Source organism: Furipterus horrens, unplaced genomic scaffold, assembly GCF_987537825.1.
Source record: "Furipterus horrens unplaced genomic scaffold, mFurHor1.1.pri manual_scaffold_1, whole genome shotgun sequence".
Classification (NCBI taxonomy): domain Eukaryota; kingdom Metazoa; phylum Chordata; class Mammalia; order Chiroptera; family Furipteridae; genus Furipterus; species Furipterus horrens.
Window position 1 is genome coordinate 107,448,302 of NW_028327171.1, and position 17,327 is coordinate 107,465,628.

The 17,327-nt window shown below is 39.6% G+C and overlaps 1 protein-coding gene across 2 annotated transcripts in view; it reads right to left on the reverse strand.

Moving 5' to 3' along the window:
- Positions 1-16,427, reverse strand: part of HACD2 (3-hydroxyacyl-CoA dehydratase 2) — a 108,854-nt gene extending 92,427 nt beyond the window's left edge. Inside the window, exons 1-2 of one of the 2 annotated variants that reach the window (XM_090277570.1) lie at positions 16,211-16,427; positions 13,575-13,692 (exon numbers count right to left, since the gene is read on the reverse strand). In XM_090277570.1, coding sequence (XP_090133696.1) covers positions 13,575-13,692; positions 16,211-16,365 — 273 coding nt within the window. In that variant the 5' untranslated portion in view covers positions 16,366-16,427. Of the gene's footprint in view, positions 1-13,574; positions 13,693-16,210 lie in introns of those variants that run through there. The other variant, XM_090277586.1, reaches the window with a different exon arrangement.
- Positions 16,428-17,327: the final 900 nt, after the last annotated feature.

The following is a 17,327-nucleotide window of genomic DNA, read 5'->3' on the forward strand; positions in this document are numbered from 1 at the left end:
ATGTAAACTCTTGTTCAGTTTTTTGTTTGTTCATTTTTAGTTTGTTTATCTATGGAAGATTTCCTAAGGGGTAAATCTCACCCAGTAATCTATTAGATGTCAAGGACCTCTTTTGTAATATATAAGCGTGTAATAGCAGTCTTATAAGTGTGTATCTCCCACGTCTCATATTCTACAGAACAGAATAGTCACAGATGAAAGAATAGGGGGTCGGAAAGGCCTTGTTGGCTCCATTTGCCTGGCAGGCCCTTCAACACAGCGCAGACATTCATTCTACAAGCTCCACCCTTCATTCCTATCTTGTCGCATTTCAGGACATCATTATAGGAGTGTTCCATGGGTGTTCCTGGTCTAATCTCTTAACTGAATCTCTTTGAGTTCCAGGCCCACATTCCAAACAGCCTGTGAAATCTCCATCCAGCTGTACCACCAGCAGTTCAAACATGGCATGCCTCAATGGTAAGCAAACAACCTCTTAAAGTCTCTCAGGTTCAACAATTATTTCCTCCCCTCACCCTCAAGTCCAACTGGCTTCCTGCCAATACTTCCGGCATCTGTCTTCCGTTTTTAAAAATTCCCAGTGCCTGGGATGAGACTGCTATCTCTTCACCTCAATGGCCATCCAATGGGCCAATTAGGTTATTCTAAATCCCCTTACAATAATCCTACATATGGCATTGCTTTAACCCTGGTGATGGTAGTAAAGAAATACAGTAGTCCCTCTCTATATCACAGTTCACTTATTGCGGCCTCACTGTATCGCAGGATTTTAAAAAATATTATATTTAATTATTTATCGTGGATTTTTCGCTATATCGTGGGATTTTGTGGTACTGTATATGCATGTTGTTAAAGTTACGTAAGTTTAAGAGTGTAGAATATGTTTAAGAACATAAGTAGTGTTTATAAAAGTGTGGAAAAGGTTAATAAGGGAATGGGAAAGGTTAATAAGGGACTGGGAATGGTGTGTGGGAAGGGTTTATAAAGCCTTAAAATAAATACAAATACTAAAATAAATGTAAGGTTCCTACTTCGCGGATTTTCACCTATTGTGGGGGGCGGGGTCTAGAACTTAATACTTGCAATAAGTGAGGGAATACTGTAACTTGAAACCATCTACAAGACTGATATAATGACCAAAGCTTTTCTAAGTGATAATACCTATCAGCTATTGTAGTGCATCTTAGAATGACATTTCTCCAGCAGTCATCGTGTTATGTGATCCTCACAATTACCCTGGTAGATAGGCAGGACAGTATCTCTACAAGCAGATGAGAAATCCGAGGCTCAGAGAGGCTGCACCACTTGCCCAAGATAGCAAATGATGTCTAGGGTCAAGAACCTAGGCTTTATTTTACGCTACTAATTTTCCATCATAATATTTCAGTGTATGTTAGTTTTATATCTACAGAGGTCATACTTTGACAAGACTTAGCTAATCTAAAACATGTTTGATAAGACTGCTCAAAAGCTATTGCAGTAGTTCCCCCTTATCCAAGGTTTCAATTACCCATGGTCAACTACAGTTTAAATATATTTTTTAGAAATTCCAGAAGTAATTCATGCGTTTTAAATTGTGCACTATTCAGAGTAGTGTGATAAAATCTCTCGCCGTCCCACCTGTTCTGCTGAGGCTGTGAATCACTCCTTTGTCAGGAATCTCCACACTGTATGTGCTACCCACCCAGTAGTCACTTAGTAGCCTTCTGGGATATCAGATTTACTACTGTGATATCGAAGTGCTTGTAAGCAAGTAACCCTTATTTTACAATACTTTACTTAACAATGGCTGCAAAGCACAATAGTAGTGATGCTGGTAATTCAGATACATCAGAGAGAAGCCATAAAGCACTTCCTTTACATGAAAAGGTATGTATGTTTAGGAGCAAACAGTATACGAGGTCTGTCCAGAAGGTATCTAGCCATGTAATTTGAAAAAGAGGCATTTATTGAAGAAGATACAACATACAAGAAACACTGTACATAGACCAATGATGCCTCAGTACCCTCCAAAGTAGGCACCTTGGAACCTCAGTGTTCTCCCAATCACCATCAGCTGCCCCATCATATTTTCCTGAATCTCATGAATGGTCTGAAATCTCTACCCTTTCAAAGGTGATTTTAGTTTTGGGAAAAGGCAGAAGTCTCAGGATGTCAAATCTGGGCTGTAGGGATCTGAGACACCTGGGTAATGCGATGTTTTGCCAAAACAATCTGCATGAGATGTGATACATGCGCAGGTGTGTTGTCATGATGAAGCTGCCAATCACTAGATGCCCATAGCTGCGGCCTTCTGATTCACCCAAATAGTTACCGTGGAGGACTGTTCAAGCTTAATGCAAAATCTGATGCAGATTCGTTGCTGTACTTGCTGTTATTTTGAATGCAACAGCCACACAGTACACTCTCACTCAATGGTGTCTACCATTCCCACTGACTAGTACAGTGAAGTCGTCATCGTTCACACATGCACATTCCAGTCCACTCTCCTTGGTTGCCAGGTTACATCGATGTCATGCAAACCATTCTCATTATATTAACAATTGTTGGACTTTTTCTGGACAGACCTCTTATATAGGGTTTGGTACTACCCGCAGTTTCAGGCATCTGCTGGGGGGTCTACTGGGGATCATCCCCTGTGGAAGAGGGAGACTATGGTATTTCACTAAGATTTTTTTCTTTGGAGTTGTGGGGCAGGACTTAGATTTAAAAAATCAGGCTGCACAAATTTGTTGATAACTGATAAAAGAATTACTATTCCGCAACTCTTATAATTTTTCTGTAAGAAAACACTGCCAAGAATCTAAAATGTATGACGATTACAAGACAAGGTGAACTTTGTGCTGCAAAGTTGAAGAAAACTAAAAGATAAATGTAGATTAAAATGATTAATGACAGACATGAATGAAAAACATGCTTTAAGGCAAAACAGATGACATGCCTACACAGATATCCTGTTCTATCCATGTATATGGCATAATATCCAGCTGCTGATGAAAACAGAAGGACTTTGCAGAAAGGATATATACAGTGCTTAAGAGCTATTGCATTTTCTTTACATGATCAAATATTGGGTCTTAGTCCTATTAGACTCAATCTCCCCTTTTTAATTACATTAATTTTTTTAATAGCTACCTACACAAAAATTTTCAGAAAAATACAATGTCCTAATTGACATGTAATGAAGAAATAAAAAAGAAAATAATTTATTTAAAAAAATATTTATTTCAGTCCTGGCTAGGTGGTTCAGTTGCTTAGAGCATTGGTCTGATACGCTAAGGCTGTGGGTTCAATCCCTGGTCAGAGCACATACAAGAATCAACTAATGAATGCATAAATGGGTGGAACAACAAATCAATGTTTTTCTCTCTCTCTCTCTCTCTCCTTTCTCTAAATTCAATAAAAAATATGTATTTCATTATATAAATATTTGTGGACAACATATGACATAATGAAGCAGTCAGATGTATGTACCAACTTGTGAATAAATTTGAATTAAAAAAATAAGAATATCAAAAACCACTTTGTGATAATAGAGGAAAATAAAAGAGCAACACTACTATAAAAATAGTATTAAGATAATAATGAAAATAGGGAGGTAATCTTAAGTGAAGTAGAATAATATGCCAAGGCAAATACCAAAGTAGATAAAATGAGGAAGTACCGTATTATTGCAAATGAGGTAGGTCTTACTTATTTGTAAGTGTGCTGCCAAAATAATCCCCTAGGTTGTCATGGAATGGGGTATTAAAGCAACAATCCCAAAAACTTACCCTTCTGCCGTGAAATCCCACTGAGACATACATACAGTCATTGTCTAGTTTGTAAAAAGATCTTGGAGACCATTCTCTTTGATTTGTATAAGGATTAAAAAACAAAACAAAACCAGTAACACAAGAGGCAATAACGCAGTTGTGTAACAGATTGGAGGTAGCTTTAGGAAAAAACATAAAAACTACAGCGATACCCCCCAAAAGCAGTAATAAGAAATATCATTAAAATAGTCCATATTAAAAAAATTCAGTAAGATCCCTGCATTTCATGTGTGTCCACTAATTTAACTACAGTCTTAACAGGAATCTCAAATCTCCTGGTACATATTTTCAATGTTTCATTGCTTTTGCAATAACAACACTATTGCATTGAAATCCTTTTCAACTAAATATGCAAGCTGGAAATGCTGTAATACCTACAGAACAAAATGTAACAAATTAATCAGTTATTTTGAGATGGTATCTTTATTTCACTTAGATTCCATCTTCAAAACAATGTATTTGGCAGAATTCAAAAGATAATTCCCCAAGATTCCTATTTGTTGGTTATGCAATTAAACACTAATCTAGGTATAGGGATTTTGTAAATGTGATTCAAATCCCAAGTCAACTGATTTTAAGGTATGGAGATTATATGAGGAGGCCTGACCCCACCATGTGATCCCTTTAAAAGCAGTCTGCTCCAGCTGGCCGCAGAAGGGGAAGTCAAAGATATTCAAAGAACAAGAAGGATTCCATTGTAGGAGCCATTGTTGGCTTCAAAGATGAAGGGGGCCATATGCACACTAAAGAGCAGCCTCTAGCAGCTAGGAGGGACCTCTAGCTGACAGCCAGCAAGGAAATAGGGAATTCAGACTTACAATTAAAAGAAACAGGAGTCTGCAAAGCCAACTGAACTGAGAAGCAGATTCTTCCTAAAGCCCCAGAGTCAGCCTGGCTGACACCTTCATCTCTGTCTTGTAAGACCCTGAACAGAGAACCCAGCCAAGCCCAACTTCTGACTTAGAGAACCATGAGCTAATAATAAATGAGTGTTGTTTGAAGCTGCTACGTTTGCAATATTTTGTTATGCAGCAATAGAAAACTAAGACAACCATCTTCTAACTTAATAAGCTTTTGTTTAATTTCTCATAAAGATGTTTTAGTACTAGCATATACTACAAAACTATCAATCTGTATTTGTAGAGGGGTGATCCCAAGGGGAACATATAAAGTGAGGGGGGATGCAGAATAAATCTTCACTGCATTGGACATAGACATTGTAGAACACTTAGCAGCATCCACATCCATTGTGGCAATCAAAATACCCTCCCAATTTTCCAAAATGCACTCTGGGGAGTGGTACTGCTCTTGTTGAGATCCACTGAGAATCACTGAACTAAAATAAGCATATTGGATTGGAAAAAATGTAGAAGACTCCACATTCAAAATCTCTCTTGAAACTGTGTGGTAAACAGCTCTCTCCTCTGAACCCTTACATTTCCACCTACTGGCAATAAGCTGATTTTAGTTCTAAAATTTAACCTCAATGCTGAATGCCATTTTCCACGGCAGATTACTCAGAAACCTTTTTAGTTTCTAAGAGTTACACTAAGGAAACTATTTTTGTAAGCTACCAACAAATTTGTTGTTTCACTTTTTTAAAAGTAGTCTTAGGTTCACAGCAAAACTAAGTGGAAGGTACAGAGATTTCTCTTATACTCCCTGCCCCCACACATGCATAGCCTCCCCCATTATCAACGTCCCTCGCCACAGTGTTACTTTCATTACAACTGATGAACCTACAATGACACATTATCACCCAAAGTCCAAAGTTTACATTAGGGTTCACACTTGCCTGCTGTACATCCTAGGTTTTGGACAAATGTAATGGCATGTGTCTACCATTACAGTGCCATACAAAGTGGTTTCAATGCCCTAAGAATCCTCTTGTGCTCCACCTATCATCCTTCAATTTCATTTTTAATCCAAGGTAAAACAACAACAGCAACAAAGCGCAAAGATGTTCAGGAAGTAGGAACCAAAGTAGCTTTAGAGACCGCAGATGTAGTTAGTGAATTAAGTGTGATTTGGCTACAGTGAGTTCCAATCACTTTCAATTCAAAACACCAAATTCTTGGGGGGAAAAATCTGACCTGCCCAGTTTGGGCCAGGGATGCACCCCTGGATCAGCAAGCTGTGGCTTGAGAGGCCGTCAGGGAGCAGAGGCTCAGCTGCTATGGGTCTGGCTATGAGAACCAGGAAAACTTCTAGAAAAGACAAAATCTGAGCTGGGCAGCTCCACAGGGCATGCCTCCTCACGTTCCTGTAGGGAGGTCCAGAACAAATTTGAGTTATGTTTACCAATATTTGGTTAGCTTTGAAAATTATTATACTATATGTACACATGATTCCATTTTTGCTTAAAACTTACCTATATAATAACATGTAGTCTTGAAGGACAGACACCAAAATGTTAACAGTGGTTATTTCTAGGTGTGAACTTAAGACCAATGTGCATTTTCGTCTTTATGCTTATCTAGGTTTTTTCTAAGGTGAATATAATAGCACTTGTGATTAGAGGGAAACACCTTTCTCCTGTCCTCTGGTTTCTATATGAAGGATTTTCCCCCCTGAACCTTCTGGTCCACCCTTCAGTCACTTACCCAGGGAAAAGGAGACTCATCTGAGCAGGAAATTTGCGAAGAATACAAGTAGCTTGCTCAACTCAGCTCCACTCTATGGTTTCCACAAAGAACCAAGTTCTCTGGTTTCCTCCAGGCCACTGATGCCTGAGGTGGAGTGCGCGGCGAGTCTAATTCTGGAGGACAGTTAGCAAACCTGTTTGGCTTGCACTTACACACGGCCTCCAGCTAGGCCTTTATCACTAATAAAGGTGATTTTCAGGATTTTTGTGCAACTCCCTTGAATTGCTTCTCAATGTTCAAAACATAAGAAAAATAGGGCTATTGATTGGCCTCCCTCAACTGCTCCAGTCCAAACTTGTTTCCAAAGTCCTTTTACATCCATTTTTTTAAAGGAGGAAATAGGTGAAATTTCCTTAATCACCACGACTTTTTCTCTGTCGCTTAATTTTACCTTTCTTGCTATATTCGGCTCTATCACTTATTAATTCATTATCTGCTTAATTTTATATGCTGATAGTGAAATAGTGAAGCCTTACAGAACTTAAAAGTGGGAAAAAACTTAAAAGTCCTCTAACACAGCATGTTCACTGCAGATAATGAAGACTCACAGCAGTTAAGATCAAGTGGCAAAACCAAATTTTAATACCCAAATTTCTTATCTCCAGTGTTCTTTTACATACACTATGACACCTCTTAAGTACAATTCTATCTGTACTTCTACAGTACTTCTGTCAGCTTTCCTGTGATAATCATTAACCTATCAACTAATCCCATAAGCATGTGTCTTCATTTTCCTTCGGCATGACAAATTGCAAACTTATGAGTTTCTCTTTGGCTTCTGCTCTGAAATTGACTCTATCTTAAGCTGTAACTGGGCTGTCCTGCTTATCTTGCACAGTGGTCACGGGAGGCTGGTTTATCCTTTAGTAAGCTTAAGTCAGTCCTACAGGCAACAGACTAACAGACTGTTGGGTTTTATTTAAACTAGTAACCACCAGTGTGCCTTTTTATTTTGATATTCATTATTCAATAGTTTTGTTATTTTTCTCATCCTTTTCTTTTTCTAATTTAACAGGATTTTTCCAGCAGATGTAAAATTCTGTACTTCACTTTAAATCAAAAGATCACCTATCTAAGGTGCCTATTTTCTTCCTTTTTCAAAGAACTTTTACATTTTATTTTCCTCGTTCATATTGTTTTCTATTAATTTGATGATATAATTATTATACATTATGTCCGTTATATATTTTTTAAGATTCACAAAGTGATACATAAATACACACTGAAGTATACAGAGTAAAAAGCAGAAATCCCCTTTTATTCCTCCCAAATACCACACACCTCCACAGAGGTAACACTAGTAATTGTTTGATTTCCAATACCTGTAATCTGCTTTTTTCCTATTGATTTTTCTAAGCTGAAAACATCAGCATAATTTAATAATTATTTTCATTATTTTTATTATTTTTGTCATATGAATTAAGAAGTTATAAATTCTGGAGTGACATAAAATTTTCATTATTAGGTTGGTCTTATTTGTTTACTCACTACTGTCCTCACTTTCTTCTACCCTGGGAAAATGTGAAATAGCTCATGAAATTCCATGTGGCCATCTTACAGCATGTACCACTAGCCACATATACCTATTTAAATTTAAATTAAAAGTAAATAAAATTAAAGTTTCTCTTTGCCACCAGCCACATTTCAAGGGCTCCACAGCCACGTGTGACTAGAGCCTACCGGAACACAGCACAGATTTGGAATGTCGCCACTGCAGCAAGTTCCATTGGACAGTGCTAGTCTAAAGGCTCGGTTAATTTGAATTCTTTAATATATAACAGTTAAATTACCTCTGACAAGGTTCTCTCAAAGTTTCATTACTTTTTGTGGGTGTTTTCAAAATGTCTCCCTCTGTCGGAAATTTCACGGTCTGTTATCCAGAAACCTAATGCTTTCTCCTGGCTGCTTGTGGATTTTTTAATTCTTCAAAGTCCAAGGATCCAAACTGTTTTACTATTACATTTTAAGATCTTCTCTTTTCTACTGGAAATCACTTATGTTTGTTTTAAGTTTTAAAATTTAGTAGGGGAGGGAAGGGCAGTGGGGAGCAACAGGGGGGAAAAATGGGACAACTGTAATAACAGAACAATAAAAAAAGAGAGAAATTAAAAGAAATTTTAACTAATAGGTGCCGGGAAAGGGGAGAGATTTTTTTCAAAAAGCAGCTCCTACGTGGAACTCCACATACTCTCAATAACCATACTGAAATGGGCTTTCAATTCAGAAAAGTTTTCTACTGTTTTCCCCACTTACTTATGAGTTATATATTTCAACCTTTTCTACTTCTGGTAGCCTTACTTTCTGACAGACTGCATATTCTCAATCTGTTTTCTTGAATCATCGGTTATACTGCATTATTATTAGTCTGTTGAGTTTCACCACTTTTTTGTATATTTTGGTTTTCTGTTGTTCAGATAATCGTTCATACACTAACTAGTCTATCAACACATAATATCTCTGATGTGCTCGGCACTACTATTTTGTAATGTTCTTTTTTACATTTCAAATGGCAAACTAAAAATTCCCAACAGCTTCGTCTCTGCAATCTACTTCATCTGAGACTGCAACTGGAAACTCCTGCTTTTCTTGAATCTTCAGTATCGCCCATCTCTCTGCGCTGAGGCCTCCTTTCCAGCCCTGACTGCCATCATCAATATTTTTAGTTCTTTCTTTTTAATTTCAGCACATACCCTTCTACAGCCACTAACTGCCTTGCCTTTTTGAATATCACTAACAATCTGCTTCTATTAGCTTGAGTCGGCAAGCAGAGTGAGGCCTGTGGGGGTGGGCTCCTGTTTCCCACGGCTCCCTTTCCCCTTCTCATGCTGTGACACATTAATTATACCCAAGCTCTATTTTCCCTCTGGTTCTCACGTTGTTTTTGAAGCTGGTGTGTCTAGGTTTGTTGTCTTTTCTGTCCATGTTAAATATCTCCAATATGACTTGCTCTGCTGGCTTTTTAGCAGTCTCTTTTCGAGGTCTGTTTTCTCAAAACATGTCTTCAGAATACAGGTAGTTTAAAATGCACATACAGCTTATGTTTCAAAAGTTCCTTCTGAAAACTACTATTATTGGGAAATCAGCATGTTTCCAGAAGGAAGCTGATGGTTATGGTCACAGATGAGTTCACAAAGCAAACTTAAGACATAATGTGCCTGAAGTATATTCCTGTATTAATACCACCACAGAACTTAACCACAAAGGATCTCTGCGGGGAAAAAACACCCAAAGACATTAAAACTGGCAGGGAGACAAGATGGGAGCCCTCTTTTAATGACACTTGAAGTTCTTATTTAAAAGAAATATCCGTAATCAGTTTCTTAAATATTTCATTAAAGTATTTGAAGAGAGTTTGAGGTGACACATGTGAAGTTAGACTAGAACACAGACAGGGGCTTAGAAAATGGTAGTGGGGGGTAGGGGGTTAGAGAAAATAACAAAAGTTCTGGAGAATTCATTTTAGATCCAGCCCTACTAGACCAACTCTAGGAAAATATCACATGTGAGACTGTTTCCCTCACTTTTCTTTTTGTAGATTGAAGGGGGTTCCAAGCAATAGAACAGGAAAAGGCTGGGGAAGAAAGGGAATTTCTGTGGTCCATTAGATACTCAAAGGTGGGCAGTGGTGGGTAAATTTCATATAGAGCGATGTACATATGTTGAAGACAGGCTGTATCGGACACAATAATGAAGGTCTTTGCAGAGCCATCCTTAACCCACTGGAATCCTCACTGCCCATCAGAGGCACATCCAATCATAAGTATTTGAAAGTGTCTGCTATAATTATTATGTTTACTAAACAAATTCAGAAATCCAAATTCTCTCAAAATTAATTTTAAACTGATATAATGTAGCATTAGCCTACTAATTTCTAATCTTTCATTCAACTCTAACAAAGCTGCAAGAATCTGTCCTTACTTGTGAATATCATGAATCCAAAAAAAGAAGTAAAAAGGAAACTTACCCACAGCTTATTATAGATGAATAGCATTTTTTAAAAGTTGAGATATAATTCACATATCATAAAATTCACCCAAAGTGTATAATTCAGTGGGTTTTAGTTTATTCACCACTATCCAATTCAAGAATATTTTCATTATCTTAAAAAGAAATCCTGTACCCATTAGCAGTCACTCCCCACAGCCCCTGGCCACCAACAATCGACTTTCTGTCTCTATGGATTTGCCTATTCTGGACATTTCATATAAATGGAATCACACAGTACTGGCTTTTTGTGTCCAGCTTCTTTCACATAGCACGTTTTCAAGATTCATCCATGTTATAACATGTATCAGTAATTCATTTACTTTATGGCCTGGTGACACTGCATTTTGTTTATGCATAATGGTATCTTTACGAGACATTTTTGCTACCTATGTTAATGAGCTCTCAGAATTACTCAATACTCAAGCAACATGCACTGTATTTGTTCACCCGCTGATCTCTTGGCCCACAGATTATCAGTATTTTACTGTCAATTTCAACTCATATACTATCATCTGCCTTGTATTGTTTTTCAATACTTTGGTAAATACTTCTTGGGCTTTCTACCTAACACCCCCTTTTCTAGAAATTGCCCATTCTTTCCAACTTCTATATAGTTAATGTGACCTTGCTCCTGTATACACGCACTTGGTCCAGGAATTAGCCTGACTGGACGGGATAAATTAGACCCTTTACTGAGAATGTAGGATTGGGAGTAAGATTTCGTTTCCAACTAGCTGCTTTCTTGATTGCAGGAGCTGCCCTCTGGGAGCTCTTCTGTTACCATTGTCTGCCCCATGTAGACTAAGAAACAAACAAAAAAACTAGACAAAGAGAGAGACTACAGAGATAAGAGATTGAGCCGGAACTCCTGGGTTCCCTATGGTGCCCAGTCCCTGACTGCTGCTCTTTCCTAGCACCCCGGGGCATCCCTGCCCTTGTATTCCATGGAACATCTATACTTTATAATATACCTCCCTTATAGAATAAGTTAGTTAGGGAGGTTTCTGTAACTTCTGGCCAAGGGTCCTATTATAATCATCTACCCAATAAGATTTTAAGCTTTTTATTAGCAAAGGCTCAAACTCTACAGCACTCATTACAGCAGCTCAAACACATACTTACTTATATTATCACCCGTGGAATAATTTGTAAAGTTATCCATAAAAAATAACTATGACATTCTTAGATGAGTATGAACAAAGAACTAGGATTTATATCCATTTTATAGAAAGCTATATTATTGTAACAAGAAGTGGACTTCTGGTAAGCCTCCTCTAGTGCCCCAGGCTGAGGAGTCTCCTGCACTGACTGCTAATTTGCTGCATGTTCTTGGGAGTCTTCACTTCATTATGCAGAGTTCTTTCCCCCAAATCAAAACCCAGATTTGCTACCTGTTTGATTCTCAGTGGGAATAACAGAGATAAAACAAAAAAATGCAAATTATTTTCTTAAATCCATATTAAAAATTCTATAGGGATAGCCCTGGGCTAATCCTTCAAAGTCTAAGATTTGGTTTTTGTATCACACTATTTAATGTCACTACTTTTCAAGATATACTAAAATTTTTTAAATAATAACCTCCAATATTATAAATTACTAGAGATAGAATCCCCTTTAAATTATAGAAGTAGTCCAAACTTCTTCCTGTATTAAGTACTGGGGCAGTTTCTGATGGTCTTGACCCCAAACCTGCTTCTCAATAGCTTGAGAGAATTGTATTGGCCAAGCTCTGAGAGACAAAAAAATACTACTTCCTACTGCCCCCTTCAAAAAAATTCAAGACTCTAAGTTCAAAAAATGGACTTGCTGGTTTCCTTAGGCCCAATTGATAAGGGCAAGAAGGGGCTTTGTAAATCTGCTTTAACCTAATTATTTTACAAATGAGAAAACGAGGTGAACATGAGATAAATAACTTGCCTAAATTCAGAGTAAGCTGGTAAAACCATCTTACTTAAAAAAGGGTACTCAGACTCTGGTTAGAAGCTCAGTTCATCATACCATCTACCAAAAACGTGTAAGTATAGACAGCATTGAAATCTCTCTGCTTTCTGAGAGAAGAAACAAAACAAAAACTATAATTTTCTGCTTTCAAATGAGAGGATGAGAGGTTGAGGTATCATCACACCTCGTTTTGTAGAAGTAAATGTATTTTTTTAAATGTCCTTCCTAATGTCATAATGAGTAGATCTCTTCAACCTGAAGGTTTTTCACCATAACAACAAACTATGGCAGCTGTTGACTTTGTGTGCCTAGGCTGTCCCTACTTCCCCTTCCCTGGACCTGCCTAATCATCAGCAAGAATGATTGGTCTAAGGTAGGTCACCCAGAATCCTTTTCTAGAACTGTGACACAGATATTGAGGGAAACAAACTCCCTCCCTGTTTCCTACCATGTGAAGAAGGCTATCTGCAGTGGGAGAGTCTAAGACTAACACTCAAGGGAAACAGAGATAAGCAGAGATAAGAGATGGAGAGAATGTGGAAATGTCAAATCCTTCGTTCTCATTCCTGAGCTGGTTCCTTTGATTTTGTAAGTTAAACCTGCATCTTTATCAACTACAGAAGCCAGTATACTTTTTTTTTTTTGCTTAAAATAGCTTGAATTGGGTTTCTGTCACTTGCAACTTAAAAATTCTAACATACACTGACACCAGGAGATGGGACAGAAGATACACTACCCTTAATACAAAGAAATTAATAAGCTTTTGTTTAAAATATTTTTTTATTTGGATGTCTTTAGACAGGCTCTACCATTTCTTACAACTACCACTCCTGATACCCTACACCCAACAATTTCCTGTTTCCATTATATGCTTGGCCCCAAAAATATCTGAGTTTGCTAACACTTCCCTAAGATATTCCTAGAATTTTTAAAAATCCCAATATGAGCTTGTTTCATTTGATTTCCCATAGAAGTAGAATGTAAAATATATTCCAGATAATACAAGTTAAATAATACTTTATCTAGAACATCAAAAAGATGGTCTAGGTATCAACATTATAGTACACTGTAAGGCGAGTTTTCAAAATTTAAAGCAAATCCAACAGATACGGCTACTCCAGTATAATTTAGTAGCATGTTTTATTTTATAACAATAGAGTCAACAACAACAAATTTCAGGACCTACCTCCAATAAGGCTCCAGTTTGGAAGAATTTCAAAGGTTTTTCAATGGAATAATAAAGGCTATGGTAGCTACCCTTAGCCAGGTATGCTCTGACCAGACCAACTGCTATAACAAGCCACCTAAAAAAAAGAAAGAAAAGAGATCAATCAGAGAAGGGAAAAAATAAAAGGTAAGTAGGATTGAAGGTAATAGGAAGATGTGGTAATAACATATTGCTAAAGGTGACCTCAAGAATCAGTGTCCAGGACTTATCAACTATAGCTCTCAAATGCCAACGCACAGAACGCTGCGCTGTACCAAGAGTGCTCTGCAAAAGCACAGTGGCACCTCACCCCAATGCAGCTCGGGCTTCTTGGCAAACTCGCCTGTTGAGAACAAGGCCAAAACGAAGCGAGTAAGCTAAATTGGTCCCTGGGCAGCAAAATTAAGTGCCAAAGAGTCCAAGACAAGAGAAAAGAAAGAGTTAAAGGAAAAATTTAAATGGTCTTTGCAGTTAAAAGGTCTGTAATAATAATAGGATGAAGAGATATTTTGAACTCTTACAAGTATCTCACTGGAACATACTCATACCTTAAAATCTATCATTTTAAAATTGTAATTGAAGTAAGAATAGAAGGTTAGATTTAAAGAATAAAAGTTTTTTTAGTTAAATTTCCCAAAATTAATTCAGTAAAGAAATCCAGATCAATATAAAATGTAAAACAGAAAAGCACTTAGCCATATCACTCTAAATGTTACATTTCTGTTCTACTGTCCTCCTCAAAAATATATTTCTCAGGCCTGGTCATTTGTTTTGTTTAAGTTCCAACACGAAATGAATGGACTTAAGGTATGTCTCCTTGAAGGCAGTAACAGATTAATCTATATGTATAATCTCACCTATGTAATGGGGGATGTACGTTATTTCTACCAAATGTCAAAGACATCAAATAGTTTGCAAAAGAAATTAACTCCTTAATGGTATAACTGGTCCAGCATTAGCATCCTAGAAAAAAAACCTTATTTTACTCTCAGAGTCCCAAATTCTCTTCCCAGTTTAAGATATCACTCCTTCTTTCTCTACATTCATTGCCCAGGAATAATGATGTATTTTCTTCTTCCCCAATGTACCTCAAAATCTCTCTCTAGGTCCAATGCTCTCAATGCCCGTGTTAAGGCAAGAATTTTACATATAAACATAAATACACACAGAGTCCTGAATATTCTTTTAAACCCACTGTGGAAATTTATGTGACAAAGAACACTTGCATCTGTAATATTTCCTCATTGGCCTGTGTGTAAAAAGAAACAGGTTCTAGATCCAGACCTAATACTAACAAGTTCGGTGACCCCAGGCAAGTCACAACTTCTCTGAGCCCAGGTTTCAAGACTGGTCATTTCTAATACTAGCAATAAAGCCTATGATGTTCCCAAGATGTAGCTGTGTGTGTGTGTGTGTGTGTGTGTGTGTGTGTGTTTGGGAAAAAAAACACATGTCCTGAAATGTTAATAGGACATTAGCATTTGTATGTTAAAAATGGGCATGGGGGAGAGGAGAAAGGCATATGAACATTTTTACTTGTATCACATCTGAAGGATACACAAAATAAGCTGCCTCCAGGGAGGGGATCTGGGTGGAAGGGAAAGCTGAGAGGGAAGATTTTCACCTTACGCCTTTGTATATATTTTGAATTTTGCACCCCGCCAATGTATTGCCTATGGTAAAAATAAATTGAAAATGGATGTTCACTATATAGTAGGTTTGAAAATTTCATAATAAAAAGTTACGGAAAATGTTTTACATATGAATCATATTTAAAAATACATTACAAATGGTCTGATCCTCCTCATGAACCCAAGACTTGGAGGAACCTTGCAGATTCCCCTAGCCCAGTTCTTCAGTTTTGCAGAGGGAAAACGGAGGCCAAGAGAAATAAAGTAATGCATCCAAAGTCACACGTCTAATTAGTACGCAACTGGAACGAAAAACTCGTTGGGGCAAGGAATGGACTGAAAAGAGGGAGAAGCAAGACCCACCCGTTTGGTGGGTCTCTTCCCCTGCTCCTCAGGAGCTCCGCCCTCGACCTCCTGTGCCTTTCCAGCCCCATCTACCCTAAAAAAGTCTAAACTCACCTAAAGCACAGCTCTGCTCACGTCACTGGTCAAAAACTTTGAAAGCTTTTCCATTACCTTTCAGGTTATAGTTCAGTCTGGGTTTTGAAAACAGCCGCCTAAACAAATGGTCGCTCTGCAGCCACAGCTTTCTCCACTCCCCTTGGGGGAAACAGCTCGCCATGCGTGACTGACCGCCTAGGCTCTCCGTGCTGCAGAATCGCCCTGCACTCCGCCCCCAGACCTGGACCAGTGACCAGCCCACCCCGCCCCGATCCTGGGCAGCCTCCGCCGTGCGCCGTGGAAGCCCGAACTCCAGCTCCGGGCACACCCGCTGCCTGGGAACTTGCTCGGCCCCCGCCCAGGCGGGAGTCCCGGACCGGGACCGGGGCCGTTCTGCGATCGGCTGCCCTCAGTACCCGGGTGCAGGACCCCGGGCCGCCGGGGCTGCGTGCCACGGGGTGGGCCGGGCGCGGCCGCTGCACCGGCCGCAGAGCCCTCGCACCGGCCAAGCTCACTCCCCGCCTTCCCGAGCCCCAGTCTCACCCAGCTGTCATCACCACATTATAGATGACCAGGTACGCCGTGGCCAGAGGCCCCGGGCCCTTCTTCTTCCGCGCGCCACTAGCTTCGCCTGCCCCGGCCCGGCCTCCGCCACCCCCATTCCCCTTGCTCGCTGCAGTCGCCGCTGCCGCCGCCATGTCAAGTGCCTGCTGCCTGCTCTCCCTGCGAGAGCACCAGCGCCTGGACCGGGCACAGAGAGGAGGCGGTGGGAGGGACGAGGGAGGCGGGGCTGGGGGTGCGGGGTGGAGCCAGGGACGGTGCGCACGGCGGCCGCCATCTTGGAGGAGGGCAAAGACGCTCCCTGCGACCCCACCCCTCGGTTTTCCTCAATCGCCACTGCCGTCTTGGAATGGGGTAATCACCGCCTCTTTTGCGGTCTGGTAATACTCTCAGGCGCCATCTTGGGTTAGGTCAGTGTTGCCTTTGGCCGCCCTCATCGCTGTTTGTGTGTGCCATCTGAAAGCTTCCTAGTCTGTGCATCAGCTCTTCTGGAACCTCCGCCTCCGTGTTGGACGAAGATAATGATCATTTCATTCTCATTTTGACGTCTCCCAACAGCCCTATCTTCACCTCTATATAACAATGCATATAACAGTGGAGTGACCTGCCATTTCGGGTCAGGGCAGCTGACACCGATTTTGCTTTCCATCAAGTCAGAGGCTGGCAGGGAATAGCACCACTGCCAGGTGTGCTCTGAGCTCTGATCCTTAAGGGCAGCCAGGTTGAAGATTCAGTCTCAGAAGGTGTCTCCGTGAAACAGAACCCACAGGCTGTTCAGTTATGAGGGGCTCGATTACCTGCTGCCAAAAAGCACTACTTCCAATAGCAGAATTTGGTGAAAAGGAAAGGAATTGTTTATTTAAAGGTTATACAGATCTAGATTAATGGTGGGTTTCTGCTGTTAAGTCTCGCTTCCTTTAAAACACCCCAAAACACCAAGTTCTGCCTCTCCTTGCCAAACCAAACCAGTCTCAGAACAGAAAAGTCAGAGGTACCATTTCTCTCTAGAAAAATAGAAGTCCGTGGCTTTGTATTGCCCAGACACAGTTAAGCTTTACCAGCAGCTTCCATTCATTCATGCCTGATTGGGGAGGTTTTG